Raw genomic sequence first — 16611 nt, 5'->3', positions numbered from 1 at the left:
TTTTCCAATAAACTGTAGCTGTCATATTTCACGGGACCCACACAAGTGCAGATTTCATGTCGCGTCTTTCGTCACTGTTTGTCACTTTGCCTAAGATTGAGTGACAAATAGTACTCGCCCTGCTGTTTATTTGGTTGCCATGAGTTTGCGAGTGATGACGACTTGTCACTGTTCCAGTTGCTCACTCTAAGGGGAGAGAGAGCGGATGACAGTTCGCTTGAGTTCAGTAGAGCACACGGCTCTGCAGAGTCGTGTAGTTATGGTAAACCGCTTTACCATGAGGAAAAGCAGAGGAAGAAGTTGTGACTGAGTGACATTGACCAATGTGATGCAGTCTGATGTGTTTCTTTCACACCAAGGGTTGGACCAGGGTTAGCTGACCTTGTGTTCAACCCTTCTTTTGGCAATTCAAACCAAGCCAGTCAACACAGGTTGCTCCCTGGTCATGACAATTTATTCATGACATCCATCAACCATGAAGGTGTGGATCTCTTGATAGACTGTTTACCAGCACTAGGGTTTAAAATGTGATAAAAACAACCATGGCTAACTGGTGGAGGAATTAACTCCATTTGGAGAGATGGAAATCAGGTACAGTGCTCTCAATTAGGTATAAGGGACACCACCATTACAAATCCCTTTTAGTCATTTCCAGTTGTTTATTGAAGGTTACAGTAGTTCCACTTTGGCTGTTATGTCCTAGCTGTGATTCCAGAATCCAAATAGTTTAAGTGCAAAAGTTGAAGCTAAAAGCTGCCTCTCACAGCTGAGGGCACTTTGTTGATTACAGAGCAACAAGATGGAAGCCTCAAGGGTTATTGCCTCTCTCTTCCTACATTGGACAGGTCACACTTTCAAAAACATTATCCTCAAGTGGGAAAATAGTTAGTGGTAAAATGTTATCTAGTGCCATTTTCTATTTGCCTTTCCCAACTACATGGGGCATTTTGGGGAAGTTTATCCATTAGCCTTGCCTTGGGGTATCAGACTACCCATATTCCTCAAAAATAACTCACCTAAGAGACCCACAACATTGCAGCTTAGCTTACTTTAAGATCTAAAAATCCATTAATCCTCTTAAAAAGCTGTGTTACCCTCAAAGTGTTAGCAAAGACAGAACCCAAATGAACCTCAGGTGGATGTCTTTGTGAGTATTCACCATGAAGTAACTGCTGACAGTTTGTGGTTAAAAGCATTCTTTCATGTCGGTTTGTTATCTCTTCTTTATTCCGTATGTGTCTATTATTGTGTGTATGTGGGTAGCGTGTCCAATTAGCGAAACAGACAGGTAGCTAACTGTAAGGATCTCTGTGCCCCAGAAGGTAGTAGACTGCTAGTCATTACTGGAGACCAGGAGACAAGACCTGTCTCTGCACTGTGGTCCAACAAAGATATACCATTAAAACAGAAGGCTGCCTCTGTGTACCCCTCTTTGACAGCCTCTATACAGTGTGTGTGTGTGTGTGTGTGTGTGTGTGTGTGTGTGTGTGTGTGTGTGTGTGTGTGTGTGTGTGTGTGTGTGTGTGTGTGTGTGTGTGTGTGTGTGTTAGACATCAGTAACCGAACCCGGTCCGAGCCCGACAGGCATTAAGATATTTATGTCTGAGCCCGACCCGAGCCCGACACAGATAAAATGTCGTTTTTTTCTCATACTAATGACATATAGGTTTGTTTGTGCGGAAAGCGCGCTTTTATTAAGCAACTGTAGGAAGGCATTTGTAAATGTCAACAGATGAGCGCATCAGCGCACATGGGGCAACAAGCGCACGTTAACACAGGCGCGCACCTACATAATAAGCTTTTTTAAATTTAAAATGTTCAATGCCTTATTGCGCTGATGTGACCAAGCCCAACCCAAACTCGAACATAATTTCTAAATATCTGTCCGAACCCGGCCCGGCCTCGGTTCGGGTATCCATCCTCTAGTGTGTATGTATGTGTATATACTGTGTGTGTGTATATATACGTCTACACACATACATACATATATACATACATACATATACATATATATATATATATATATATATATATATATATATATATATATATATATATATATATATATATATATTGTCAATCGATTAAAAAATGTGATCAAATTCATGGGCTATGATATATCATGATTAATATCATGATTAATTGCAAATTTGAAATACTAGGCTTTACTTGTAAACGTGCAGCGTAAATAGCCTGGTCCTACCAGACTCTGGTACATTTCATTTGTACAGAGAGTCTGGCCACTCTCCATTGACAAGTGTTAACTTCCTTGAAGGCGGGTACTCTGTTGACGTTTAAAACTATTGGATCTGCCCAGAGCCTATCTGGATCTGCCATAACCAATCACTAACGTTTGGTTGTGACGTCTGCTTAGCATCGCTAGCGTTCGCCTTAGCCAACTCCTTCACCACTAATGGAGCAAGCTGGAAAATCTAACTTTTCCCAAACCCCGTGGGGAGGAGGCCCACAGCATCATGACCACCAACAAAACTCAGCAAAGATTGTTCTTGCTCGGGCTTTAACTTCTGGATATTCGATACAACTCAAACTAGCACACAACCTCAACGTCATCGTTCTCAGCCACTCCCTCTGTTCGCTGACTGGCCCGGTAAAGATTTGGCCGGAGAAAACCCAAGAATATACCGCAAACCCAGACAGAGTACTGAAGGAAAATGAAAATTGAGCGGAAGTACGTAGCAGGGCGGAGCCAGGCTACAGCGTAAATGCATGACAAACTGGTTTAAAGAAACAGATTCTTCAGTTTTATTATATCAACCATTAACATTTATTAAACAAGTGTTTACTGTAACCTGTAATTTTTTTGCATAGTAACATCAACTCAAATGAATGAAGTAGGCCTATTTTAGAAATCAAATGTCATAATGTATGTGAAGAGACAGAGGGAACCGTCTCTACATTCTTGGTTAAAGATAATTACTTCAAACAATGTGCATTTGTGCAACATGCCTCCTGCCAACCAATCATACAGTCTACTCTTCTTTCAACCAGTTGCTCGGGCAGACTAGCTCGTTGAGATTTCCAGATGATAGAGCTGACTTCTTCTTCTGCAGAATGTTGCCTGCCAAAGAGAACAGTCTCTCACATGGCACTGTTGGGGCAGGTGTAGCCAAGTACCTTTTTGCAATATGGGCCAGCTTACCATGTGCACCTGCTTGTCACGACCATGTCCAGTGGTCTACAGTAAGTGCAATAAAAGCACTATCGGCCAACTGCCTCACTTTCGTCGCTTTTTTGTGTCGTACAGTTCATGTAATAGTTCCCCTCGAAGGTAGCTTGTATGATGGGTCGCCTGTGGCGATATGAATGATGTCTGGAAGTTTATATTACGAAACTTGCCGTTCAGCAGAGCGGGCACCGTCTCCTCTGTTATCGTTTACTCGCGTTCGCCGTGTCACGCGTATCACACGAATAACGGGAAGAGGTTGGGGTCAAGCTTGATAAAATGCTTACTTTGTGTTAAAAAAATAATAACATTACAAGAGGCATACATTTCATTAGCTGTGAATCTTGGGCCCGTATGTAAATATCATTCCCAGATTGGACTCATTATCAACCCGTGACATTGTGGTGTGACATAATCACCACATCAGAAAACTGTGATTTTGACACTAGACAGAGTGCAGTGCAGGGAAAAGTATGTCCTGTTACTCTTTTTGACTTTTGCTGCTTGTTAGTCATACTGCTGCTAGTGTTTGTGTTCTTTATTTGAGTCTTTTCACGTCAACAAAATTTTGGATTGTGTTTACTTAGTCCTTGGGTCTATTTGGAATAGGTCTGAATTTGGGATTTTTTGGTGTTTTAACTTTGACAATCACAATTTAGAGTAAGGAAACATGGGAATCAAACTGCGGACTTTGCGTTAATGTAATAGGGTCTTAACAATTAGGCTACCAGGGCGCCCCACCTGTAAAGACATCTAATAGAAACATATGTAATTAGCAATTCCATGTAATGATAGAGTTACATATTGACACAAAGGATAATGACCTCACATAGTAACACAAAGGGACAGCACAAGACAAGCAACATTTAAAATACAGTAGGATACCGCTCTTTAGCACACTCATTTAGCCAAGCAGTGTAATGTGCAGCAAGTTGCATGTAATATAGTGTCCTCCATGACAGCCAAATTAATAGATTATTACTCTTTGTGTTGTATGGATTTGAAAGCTACAGTGTTTTTTCAAAAGAAAAGCAAAGTTGAAGGAGAAAGGACCTTACAAATTAACTGACATAAAACTGGAATTGAAATAGTTGATGATAAAAAGGCCAGCGATGGAAGGGGATAGCAGTGAAACGCTTCAGAGACCTCGTCTCACCCCACATCACCCACAACTCGAGTGAGTCGTCCAACCGCAAGGTCTCCTGATTGAAAAGTTATCAGCGATGAGATGTCACACACAAACACACGTGCACATGTGCGCCTTATCTTGTTCCCGCATGTCACCTGTTTTAATGAAACACTCTCCTTATCCCCTCCTATCTCGCTCTCCCTATATTCCCACAAAGTGAGTTTGGTGGGGATCAATCAGCCAGGCTAACAGAGTGCGAATTGTTCTCCTACAGTCCTATCTCCCTTCAGCACTTCAGCTGTCAGCGTATGAAGATACGGGCGGAGTTCTGTCTGTCTTCAGTCCATGGCTTGTAGTTGTTTTTGATTGCTATTCCCATTTTGTGTTTTGGTGGATTTAAAGTGCCCATATTATGAAAAAAAATCACTTTTTCTGGGATTTGGGGTGTTCTTTTGTGTCTTTGAAAAAAATCCATCCATGCTGTTTTGAGTGAGATACGGTTTCTGAATGTGTCCTGCCTTCAGTCTCCTAGTGAGCTGTTCAAAATCGGCTCGGACTGCGACGTCACAGTCCGAAATGAGCTGGCTAACCACAACCGTTAGCTCGTAGCTAACGGTTAGCATGCTAACGCTAGCATGCTACGTCGTTCTCAATAGCAAAGCACTGCTACAACACACACAAGTTCACCATAATCTACAAAAGAACTACTTACATGTGCGCCCTCATTTAGAAGTCTCCCAGCTAATCCTGCCTTGTAACTGACCAAAGTTGGAGAAACAGGCGATCTTTTACTGTCTGTAGAGTTAGCTAGCTGACATGCTCTACAGCTGAGCTACTGAGCATGTGCGAGTGCAATCAAAGATAGTACAGAAGAAGAAGATGAAAAGAGGTCTCACTCTCTAGCTAAAACAGAAACCAGGTGAAAAGAGGATCTGCAGCAGTGAGAGAGAGCTGTGCAGTACAACAACAATATGGTGTTTTTAGAAAATTAAACCATGTAAACCTATTCTGGTACAACCTTAAAATACAGTTATGAACCTGAAAATGAGCATAATATGGGCGCTTTAAGATTAAATTTAGTGAAGTTTTTGGTGTGTTGTCATGTTATGAGCTTATGTTTTAAGTGAGCTGCATCACTTTTTAAAGGTAGGATAGGTGATTATGATGTCTACCATAATTATCATGACTTCTGACTTAGACATACCTTTACAGGCTTTACGAAGTAAATTTGTAATTCTGATTTTTTTGTAATTCTGAAAGTATGCTTTCTGCCAGTTAAAATACTATATAATGTAGTGGATGTTTTTCTTGTGGTAGTATCCTAAAAAACTTTACAAAGCCTCTAATAATACAGGATGCATGCTCTGTCATTCCTTTTGATCTCATCCCAGCCATGACATCTTTGATCCTCTCTTCTCTCCCCCTCCACTCAGCGTAATATTAAAAACCAAAAGTACAATGCCATGGCTGCTGCTTTAAAGGAACCGGAATCCTTGTCATCATACATTAATAACCGTTCACACCACACACACACACACACACAAACACACACACACACACCAATTTAGACACAGAGAATAATAAAATGCTACGCTTTTATGATTTTTCCTTTTTCTTATTATTGCTTTATTCCCTAATGTCACGCATTGCAGCAGTGCAGAACTTGAGCTCTCTTCATGAAAACCACACGCGGCCAAGGTGAGACAGAAAATAATGAAATACAATACAATTTGAGCCTAATCTTTCACCCCCAACTCTGCACGTATTTATGCAAAACGTCACAGGCAGAAAGCAATTGGAGTTTTGTTTTGCTTCTTCTCCCTGAAAAAGTTAGCTATCAAATTAGCTGGGGCGGCTAATGTTTTTCTAATAAGAGCTCACCTTTAATTTCAGTCAAAGGAGACAGTTGGTGCAGATTAGCAGAGGCAATTTTCTGCTTCAGATTCCATTATTAAAACACTCCTGCTATCAGAAAGTTTCTCTTGTTGAATTGAGAAAAGTTTTTTAGTTGTTTAGATTAATACCTTTGGGCAATTGTTGCTGTTATCTCCCACTCTAAGGGAGTAAATCACAATGCCGACAAGCTGTCGGAGTGCTAAGTCAAACATCAGTCAGTCGTATAATTTAAATCATGTGATTGAAACTCTTGGCAACGGATTTTAAACTGACCACCACAGCAACGCCATCATTAATTTTCAACAATCAACAATACAAATTCTTTGATTTCAAGAGCTGACCTTGGCAAATCCTTTCTTTTAAATATCATAAGCCATTCAGCCCAAAATCCTGTATCCTGTATCATAAGGCTATTAAGTATTTAATAATAGCTCAAGCCAACACCAGCAGTCTATCTGGCTTGCTCTTACATGATTGAAACTCTGTTTGCTCTTATTGAAATCAGCTAGTGAATTATATACCCCCTGATAGTACCTTGTCAGTGGCCAAACATTACGCAAAGTGCACTAATAGTCAATTGTTATCCTGTACACAGAGTGGCGTGGCAGAGGTAAAATGCAGATTGTGATGGTTACCATGGGTTACTGTTTGTCTGTGCAAGCTGCAAGGGTTATTTGTCATTAAATTCACTGTCACTTTCTGTGTGTGTGTGTGTGTGTGTGTGTGTGTGTCTGTGTCTCTCTCTCTCTCTCTCTTACTCTCTCTCAGGTTGCATTCACTTCTCTTTTCATGAATATTCTCTCAGTCAGTGATTTATTTAATCCTGTTGCTCTACCCTCCACTGCACACGCAAGAACAAGCAGACACACACACTCAGTCTACACAATACACATACCTGTGCAGAGAAGCCTTCCCTGTACAGTTTATCTCATGCACACACATGCAGTGCATTTACAAAGCACAGTTCAAACACGCACACAATTTATTGTGTGTATTGCTCAGTGAAGGCAGGGACTAGTGAGCTCATTTATATGTGAAGGATGCATGATTCTGTAATTGCGTTGAGGGATGGCATGAGGGCAGTTCTCGCTGTGTGTGTGTGTGTGTGTGTGTGTGTGTGTGTGTGTGTGTGTGTGTGTGTGTGTGTGTGTGTGTGTGTGTGTGTGTGTGTGTGTGTGTGTGTGTGTGTGTGAGAATGTCAGGTGGTCAGCTTCCCAAAATAAATAGGCATGTCCCATCATGTTGAAGGAAGCCTTGCGTCTCCTTATCAAATTGAACATTAATTCTTGTTTTTCCCTTTCTGTCTTTTTTAATTTTTTTGTACAGTGTGTATACAGACTGAAACATGACTGTGGGATAACATTGTGAAGTTCATTAGAAAATTGGAAAATTTAAGATAATAGTCTACAAGAGGTCTTGTCTTGTGTCACACAGAGAGAGCACACAGAGGTAAAGGATCTGTATTCTATTCTAGTTGAGATTCAAAGTTCAATGACCTTGGTAACAGCAGTTAAAATAATCCTACCTCAAGAGGTAATAAAAATTGTCATGAATGAGAAAGCAAAAAAAAAGATGCTCAGCTACTGAATCCTAAAAAATGTGTTGTGATTTACTATATCAACTACTTAATGGACTTAAAGGTAATATTGTTTTGTCATCATATCCTATTTTGTTCTATTCTGTTCGGTGTTCTTATATTCTATTCTGTATTGTTCTACTGTACTGAGTGGGCATATGAGAGGTTGTACAGGATGCAGTGCCGTGAATAATAAGTTGTCTTTGTGTGCATGTGTGCATGCGTGTACATATCCATATCCCAATCCTTCCAGTTACGAGTTCTGTCACAACAGCAGGTAAATTACTACAAGCAACAGAGCACTCAAGGATTACCCTCATGTAGGATTAGCATTCACTGCCTGTGTGTGTGTGTGTGTGTGTGTGTGTGTGTGTGTGTGTGTGTGTGTTGTTATGATTGTGTGCTTTTGTCTACACACTGTAGGTGTGAGGATGATAAAAAGAAAAGAGAAAGTTTGACTTTGACTCCTAAGCTGCTTTGTCAATGCATAATTCATCTCTCTTCACAGGCTGCACATTGACGCCTTTGAAACTATCTTAGCTTCTCCAACTGAAACTAAAACAAACCATAAACAATCTCAAGTGGTTTTCTTTTCTTCTTTCTCTTCATGAGATTTAATGACACAAAACAGAAATCGTTAGTGCTGCTGTCATATTTTACAGCTTTACAGTGCTTTGTCTAAACATTAAAGGAAAATTCTGGGTTTTTTTTTACAACCTCGATCTCAGTTTCATGGCTTTTTTCTCATTTTTTTGTTCTCATTTGGCTCAGTTTTCATAACCTTTCCTATCATGTCACTGGTTCTGCTCCGCCTTGTTGCACTCTTCTAGGAAGGCCACGTCTGATCTTAGCTTGAAATTTGCCAGTAAAATATTATCATAATTGATGAGAATGATGAAAGTGCTACTCAAGTTGTAAAAGAAAGCAGGTTCTCTTCATATTATGAAGAGGCATTTACTACTACAGTTATTTAATGGGATAAGCTAGCTTTAAAGCTAACATAATTTAGAACAGGTTTACTCTGTTGAAGATATCCTGCCATGCTCCTGTGTTTTATTTTAGGTGACGAGATCTTGTGATATTAAGACGTGACGGTATTTCTCGTCGAGGTTAAAAGTTGTCTCGCGATATTACTGTAATTGTTGGGTCTTTGGAAATTATAGAGTGTGGTCTAGACCTACTCTATCTGTAAAGTGTCTCGAGATAACTCTTGTTATGATTTGATACTATAAATAAAATTGAATTGAATTGAATTGATATCAGTACAGAAGTGCAGAATTACGTCGGTACTACCAAGGACCAGTTCACGCTAAATCAATAGGTTCCAAATTTTGGTACCTGAGAGCGCGTAAGAGCGAGCTTCTCTGTTCTCTCTGTATCTCTCACAGAGAGCGGGGCTCAGCTCCGAAACACACACACACACGCAGGAGAAATGGTGCAGATGGAGGGAAAGTTACGTTGCCTCTGTAGTTTGTTCAAATCACAGTGAGACCCTGGTGACAGACTGACAGGCTGAGGTTGTAGGGCAAGGCAACTTTATTTCTATAGCAACTTTCAGGAACAAGGCAATTTAAAGTGCTTTACATAAAACATTAAAGAGCAATTAAAAACGGTCATGAAAATAAAGCAGACTAAAATAGAATAAGATACAATTACAAGAATAAAAGTTACAGTGCAGTGTAAGAAATGAATAACTGGTTTGGGAGGAGAGAGGGACGCCAAACCCCTGTTTTAGTTTTCTAAACAGGAGAGGCTAAGTTCAAATAGACATTCCAATGAACTGTCAAAAATGCACAACATGATTATTGACCTTTTTCTCCGCCCTCTGTTTCTGTGTAGACCTCGACAGACTGCTTCTGTGTGCAGTGAGCTGCAGGCAAAGGTGCTCCAGTGCTACAGAGAAAATCCCCAGCAGACCCTGCACTGCTCCAGCCTGGCCAGACAGTACATGACCTGTGTCCAGCAAGCCAAAAAGGTACAGAAGGTACAAACGGTACATGGGTGTGGGGGAGCGTGAGAGAATGAAGACAATCGTTTGTTGTTTTTTTTTAGATTTCTTTTGCGTGTGGGTGTATTCTGCTGTAATATGTGTGAATGTTTGTGTGTGACTGGTAACTCCAAGCGTCTCTACTTTCAGTCAATGTCCCACTCCCATTGTTTTGTTTTTACCGTCAGCACTCCTTGCTCATTCCCTTTGAGTAACACACTTGGCCAGAGTACTTGGAATAGCTCCCTTTCCTTTAAAGATACATTTGATTAATTTGATTGATTAGTTTTTTTTTTAAAGAAGACAGAAAAATAGCAGGCAATTAGTGAGACCTGTAAGTAGCTTGAAAGTCAAGCTGACAGTGGATCAAAAAGGTGAAGGGACAAATAACGATTTCAGTCCTCATACCAAATCATTTAACTTCTGAGAATTGTAATCTGCATGTAGGGTTACTTTGAAACTTCGGATTGGAAGCTAAATCAATGAGACATGCGATTTAGAAGTCGCTAGGCGTGCGTGTTTTGCAACTTTCTGATAGGAAGATTACACCATTATTAGTGTATTAAAATCAGTTTTGGCATTCAGCTCTTTGAAATGCATTCTGCTTTCTGCTGATACTTTCGCAAATAGTGCTCAGACCCTATGCTTATCTACAAAGTGCTTATTTTACCCAATTTCTCCATCAAAAAAACAATAATGAATGGGGCAATTTACACATTATTATCGTGACAAAATGCACTGATACGGCTTCAAAGTAGATAAAAGGCACAAAACAACAATTGGTGAATTTGGCAGTTTAAACGGTCGATAAAAGCAAGGCAAAGGCTCACAATAAAAGCAATCAGTCTTTGTAAACTGGTTCAAAAGATCTATTTGCCAGTGGGATGGTGCTCTTTGGGAAAAAGAAAACTGTCTATATGTATATGTACGTGGGTCAGTTTTTTTTCTCTTTTTTGTGAGCATGTGTTGAATAAATTCAGATTGTTAAGTGTCAGAGTAAAATGCAGAGTAAAGGCAAGTTGTTTTACTCTTTTTTGAGGCACTTGTTTAATACAGATTCAATCAGGCATATCCTTTACATTGTGAGTGTGAATACGAGCCAGAGAAAACACAGAAGAGACAGAAAGAGAGAGAGAGTAAAAGGGCAAATAAGTAAAAAAAGAAAGCTTCAAGCTGTATCAAACGTATCAACACTACCCCATCCCTCTGTGAGTTAAAGTGTTGTGGGCTGAAAACCAGAGCAGGCTGTGACCCTACAATGACTATGTTTACATGCACATAATATTCCGTTTTTTTGCCCTTATTCCGAAAAAGACGATATTCCGACTAAGCTATTTACAAGTCTAATGAAAGTGAATATTCCACTAATATTCCTTGTAGCCGTGCAAAATAAAAAAATTTCAGAGGTAACCAGCGGTGGTGGACTAGTTGGACCGTGCGAACACAGCGTCCCTCTTTCATTCCTTCAACCAGCTTCTTGAAAAGGTCGTTGTAGCGATGTGTGCGCATATCGAAAAACCTGTTGGTATCCAAGTCTTTGATAATGTTCAAAGTAGAGGTGTCTCTCCTTCTTATCGGGTCTGCAGCCTTGCAAACTGTTGGGTGGTTGGTTTGTGTACAGCAACCATAGCAACACACAGAGCTAACCATAAGCCGTAAACAGGTAAGAGGCCGTAAACTGTGGTAAAAACCCAGATTGAGACGCATATTGCGAATGCGCTGTATATGTCCAAAGGATGCTTCTAAAACCTGAATAATACAGCAATATCCCACGTGTCTTAATTGGAAAATGCTATATTCAGAAAAAGGCCTTATTCAGAATATCCAACCGGAATATGCTGTTAACATGACCTGTATCAAATTTCGGAATATTGTTATATTCGGAAAATAATAGTGGAATATTGGTGTGCATGTAAACATACTCACTGTCCTCTGAATAGAAATGAAAAGTACTTAACTTCTACTCTGGCAGAAGTTGGATTTGACTGATGTTGATAAATCAGGTCTAGTCCTTTTCAGAGAGTGGTTTAGAGGCCAAACAATGTGCTCTATGGTAGACTTGCAGGCCAAACTGTTGAATGATTCTCTACTGTATATACATGGGGTATGGTATATAATGGGTTTCCCCCCCTGAAGGTCATATCATTCTCAGAGTTTGCGCCTTTTTAAAAGTCTGCATTGGTTGCTGTGTTACTTTGGAATAAAGGATCTTGATCCAAAACACATTATCGCTGACATCTTTCTTTATTGGGATAATCTAACAGAGATGAAATCTTCAAGAGCGACCTGCAGTACTCTTTTGAAGATGGCTGGATTTCAAGGTTGACTTTTAAGACTTCTGAAGAGTACTCTATCCCAAGCTCAAAAGGCATATAATACTGTTCCTAAATTTAAGATATAAATGTGTAAATGTAAAGGACCTCACATTTAAGTGTCCTTTTAAACTATCTACATCCTATATTTTATCCCTTACATCGTTATTTCTCTCTTTATCCACCCATCTTGAGTATTATCTGCTCATCCTTGGATCTTTCATGCTGCTGACACTGTTGATCCATCTCTTCTCCGCCATTCCCATCCTCCATTTGTTCCTCTTTCTATATTAAAGCCTCTTTCACCGCCCTTCACTGCACACTTGGTCACATTAGCCAGTGCATTAGTTTGGAGCTGCACTGCTAGCCATGGAGCTCTGTTCGGTCTTAGGTAGGTTTGGCCAACTTGTCAGTTGCAATTCCTCCCATGTTCATTTGCTTGCACAGTCACATAGCTTTATCTCAGACCCACTGCTGTCTTTGATGAACACACAAATTCCTTAATAAAAGGCCCTTTTAGGGGCCGCAGAGGGAAAGATGTGAGGGAAGAATAGTGTGTGAGGTGAAAGGGACAGATGCATGCTGGTGTTCTGAAAACAATGGGAAGATAATTATGGTACTTTGGCTCACTTATAAACATGGACATCAGTTCATTTAAGCAATTAAGGTACTTTAAAACCCTTAGCAGATTACAGCAATTTGCATCAAAAATCTCACTCCTTATCCTCAGAGTCAAATCTGAACACAGACATGATGCACATATTTTTTCAGTCTGACTTACACTTTCTGGGGATAATATCCATCGCAAATAAACGTCCATCAATCCACTTAGAAATCAGAAAAAAGGTGTTAATTATAACTCTGGAACTTGACTGAGATCATCTTTTTCTTTTTAAAGTTTTCTTCAGCATCAAAGTAATTCAGTCATAGTTGCCTATACATCCATCAGTATAGTGCAATCAGGGACTGCGCGTGCGTGCGTTAGAGGATGGATACCCGAACCGAGCCCGTCGGGACCCGATGGGCCGGGCCGGGTTCGGACAGATATTTAGAAATGATGTTCGGGTTCGGGTCGGGCTCGGTCACATCAGCACGATAAGGCATTGAACATTTAAAATTTAAAGAAGCTTATTAGGTGCGCGCCTGTGTTAAAGTGCGCTTGTTGCCCCGTGTGCGCTGATGCGCTCATCTGTTGACTTTTCCGAATGCCTTCCTACAGTTGCTTAATAAAAGCGGGCTTTCCACACAAACAAACGTATGTGTCATTAGTATGAGAAAAAAACAAGATTTTAACTGTGTCGGGCTCGGACATAAATAGCTTAATGCCTGTCTGGCAGTGAGTCATGCACGGACGCACACACGCTAGATTGCGGATCGGGCCACATTTTTCTGTCCGAGCCCGGCCCGCGTCCGACAGAGCAGTAACCGAACCCGGCCCGGGCTCGTACAGACAAATGCGGCCCGATCCACAATCGTGCGTGCGTGCGTGCGTGCGTTCGTGCGTGCATGACTCACTGCCAGTTCACAGCTATTGAATTCCCACAACTAGCTCTCTTGAACCGATGCCACTCTTCTGGACACCCCTCGGGTGCAGCTTCCGTCTTTCCTGTCGGCCAACCTGCTCTTCGATGTAGATGTTCAGTTTAAAAGTTGTATACCCAGTGACTGTCAATGGTGTAAGGGAGAAGATCGCTTTCTCAGTCTTTTAGTCTTTCAAAGTGTCCTGCCTCCGCCGTCTTCCTCGTGGCGTGTCCGTTACAGCTCCCCCAGAGCCTCTCCATAAAGGTGCCACTTATAATGGCTAATGAGTTAAAGCCACCACCCCCCAAAATGTGTCAGTGCTGATCCTGCATATGTCACGCCTTCATCTAAAAGACATTCATCGAAATAGACCAATAGTTATATTATAAAATTATGCTTAAAAAATAGCTTTTCAAGACTTCTGTTCGTTTTTAGAGCTTACGATTTTATTAGTTTTTATGGAAATATTTAGTAATGCTGGATGAAATTGTAAATACTCATATAGCACCTTGTAATAATATCCAAATGACTGATATTGGTTCAAATAAAGAGGGGTGATGAGTAGAGCTGCCAACGAAGACTCCCGATCAGTCAGCGTTAATGAAAAGAAATGAGTGGGCAGTCCCAAGACCCCTGTGGACACGTAGGCAGCTGTCCAGTCTGCCTGTCTATAAATGGATCTGACAGAGCCAGCAGCTTGGCAGAGCAGAGCATTTGGACGAGAGTTTTACTAGGAAAAGTTTCAGTATGGCTGCAGGTAGTTAAGGGTCAACAGGGAGCAATATGCACTGCAGATTTAGTCATGAGAGCGCACACTGGATCATATTTCATTATGAAATATGATTTTTTATAGACCATGGAGAATTTTTTTTGTTAAGGGTGAGACTTTTAATAATGGAGGTTTTACCTTTCTTTGCACGAGGTGTCTGTGTGCTTGTTCCAAAAGTGGAACAGGAGGTTTGTTTGTACATTCACCTGACATGAGCATCATCTACTGCGAGTGACAATATTTAACTTTCCATAGCAAATGTGGATTTGTTGCATTCAGAAAGTAATTGAAAATCAATTGATTGTGTCATCAGAAAATAAACAATATAACAACCAAGGATAATTTCAGTTTAAGTAATGTTGGATATCTCATTTAGGCCGACATACATGCCCTTTATCATCTTAATACACCAACATATAATTGAGATGCACTCTGGAAAAGAGGGCATTTTTTTTTAAACTTGCAGGCAAAATAAACTGTCTCTTCATGGGCAGATAATCTAGCTAGTGTATGTAAATGGCTTCAGTAATTTTCCCGCTTTGTGTGATAGCGACATGCCTGCTGAAAACCTTCCAGACAGCTTAAAAGCTCTGTTCTTTTGTTATCAGTATGTGATTTTTTTAAGGATTCTCTAAAGGAGATGCATTCTTCCCTGTGAATAAAGGGATAATGCTGTATTTTTCTCCCAAAAATGAATCTTTGTCTGAAGTTGATATTTATGGTTCATGCTTTTCTTGAATATAGTTATCTTTCTCTCTTTTGTCTCTTTCTGCACATGAAGCTCGATACTTATCAAACACAATCTGCCTCATAGTCTTCTGGTACTTTCTGTTTACTGTATCATGAAGTTATGTAAGCAAAGTTACAGTTTGTGTACATGAATCACAGCAGCAGGCCCATAGACCTCAACAGTCCCGCCCCTCCTCCGAGAGACCTTAGGTTCCGGAAGTAAATTTCCCATTAATTTCTCCCATTAACGTCTGGAAAAATCCGTATATAAAGAGTTTTAGACCATGCCTTAGGCTAACCAGCTACGACGTGACTCATAAGCATACAACATATGATTTTGAGTGAAAAAACTAACAGAAAATCGCCAAAAAGTCAAAGGTACAAGACTGTACATATTTTCACTACTACTCATCCCATAAACCACTGCGCACCACTGGATAATATAGTCGAAGACACAACTGCGAAAGAGCCTCTTGAACAACTTCCAATCCGACAACAGCCTTGTGCACTTTTTCCTCCAAATATATATATATATATGTGTGTATATATATATATATAGTACAGTTAATAGCAGTTCTTTCAGTAGTAATCGTGTGAATAATAAAATTATTGGTATGACTCATACAGTATGAAGGCTACAGTTGCCTAGCTAAAGTGAATGGATAATGTTAACTAGAGCTGTCAATCTTCCTCAATAATACCATTCGAATTCCATTAGATTTTTTTTTATATTCAAATAATATTTGAATATTTATTGCAGCCTGTTAAATAATATGTACTACACTATTCAGGCTTATGCATTGTCAATGCCACTATACTGTATACTATAAGCATGTGGTTGTTGTTATACATTCTGTCCATTAGAGTGATTTCTAACATCAGCCTGGCATTCATTTTCCACAACGAGCACACAGGGACAAACACAAATCAACAGAGAACTCTGTAATGAAACATCATCTAACAAGTAAAGTGAAGCGGCATTGTTGTAAAGGTTAACAGTGCTCAGTTAGCACAATGACATCATGTTAGAAAGTACAGCCGAAACAATTTGTCATAAACTAGCTAAGTAACAAACGATGCTAACTGCATTAATAACCAAGCCAAACCTTGCTGTCACTACTATTTTAGTGATTTAAAAGCAACCTTTTTCTTGCAGATTGTCACGTTACTGAGAATACAGCTATTAGAAGGTAATATATGAAGTCGAAGCTAACTCTGACAGCTGTTAGGGCAGCTAACATTACCTTTAGCTGTCTCCATGAAGCTCCCAGCTACGCTAACGTTACTATACCTCGCGACACAGTTAGAAAACAAGAACGAGCTAATTAATGTTAACATAAGCACTTTGGCTCGATGGATGTCGATTTTAAAATCATGTTAAACTATTTCCCGTCCTTCGTTACGATTTCCAGCCGCAGCCTGTCACTCCCCCTTGTACTAAGTTAACTTGGTACGTAACGTTAGCTCCGTAATGTTGTACTAACGTACGGTACGTAACGTTAGCTTAG

At 40.2% G+C, this 16611-nt stretch overlaps 1 protein-coding gene across 5 annotated transcripts in view; it reads left to right on the top strand.

Moving 5' to 3' along the window:
- Positions 1-16611, top strand: part of LOC120557715 (MICOS complex subunit mic25a-like) — a 74983-nt gene that overhangs the window by 40126 nt on the left and 18246 nt on the right. For 3 of the 5 annotated variants that reach the window (XM_039798269.1, XM_039798271.1, XM_039798270.1), the window contains one exon: positions 9625-9778. In XM_039798269.1, the coding sequence (XP_039654203.1) occupies positions 9625-9778 (154 nt within the window). The remainder of the gene's footprint in view (positions 1-9624; positions 9779-16611) is intronic. The other 2 variants (XM_039798272.1, XM_039798273.1) reach the window with 2 other exon arrangements.

Source organism: Perca fluviatilis, chromosome 4 (genome assembly GCF_010015445.1).
Source record: "Perca fluviatilis chromosome 4, GENO_Pfluv_1.0, whole genome shotgun sequence".
Classification (NCBI taxonomy): Eukaryota; Metazoa; Chordata; class Actinopteri; order Perciformes; family Percidae; genus Perca; species Perca fluviatilis.
Note: the sequence above shows the minus strand (reverse complement) of the source record. Positions and strands in the feature narration are given on the sequence as shown.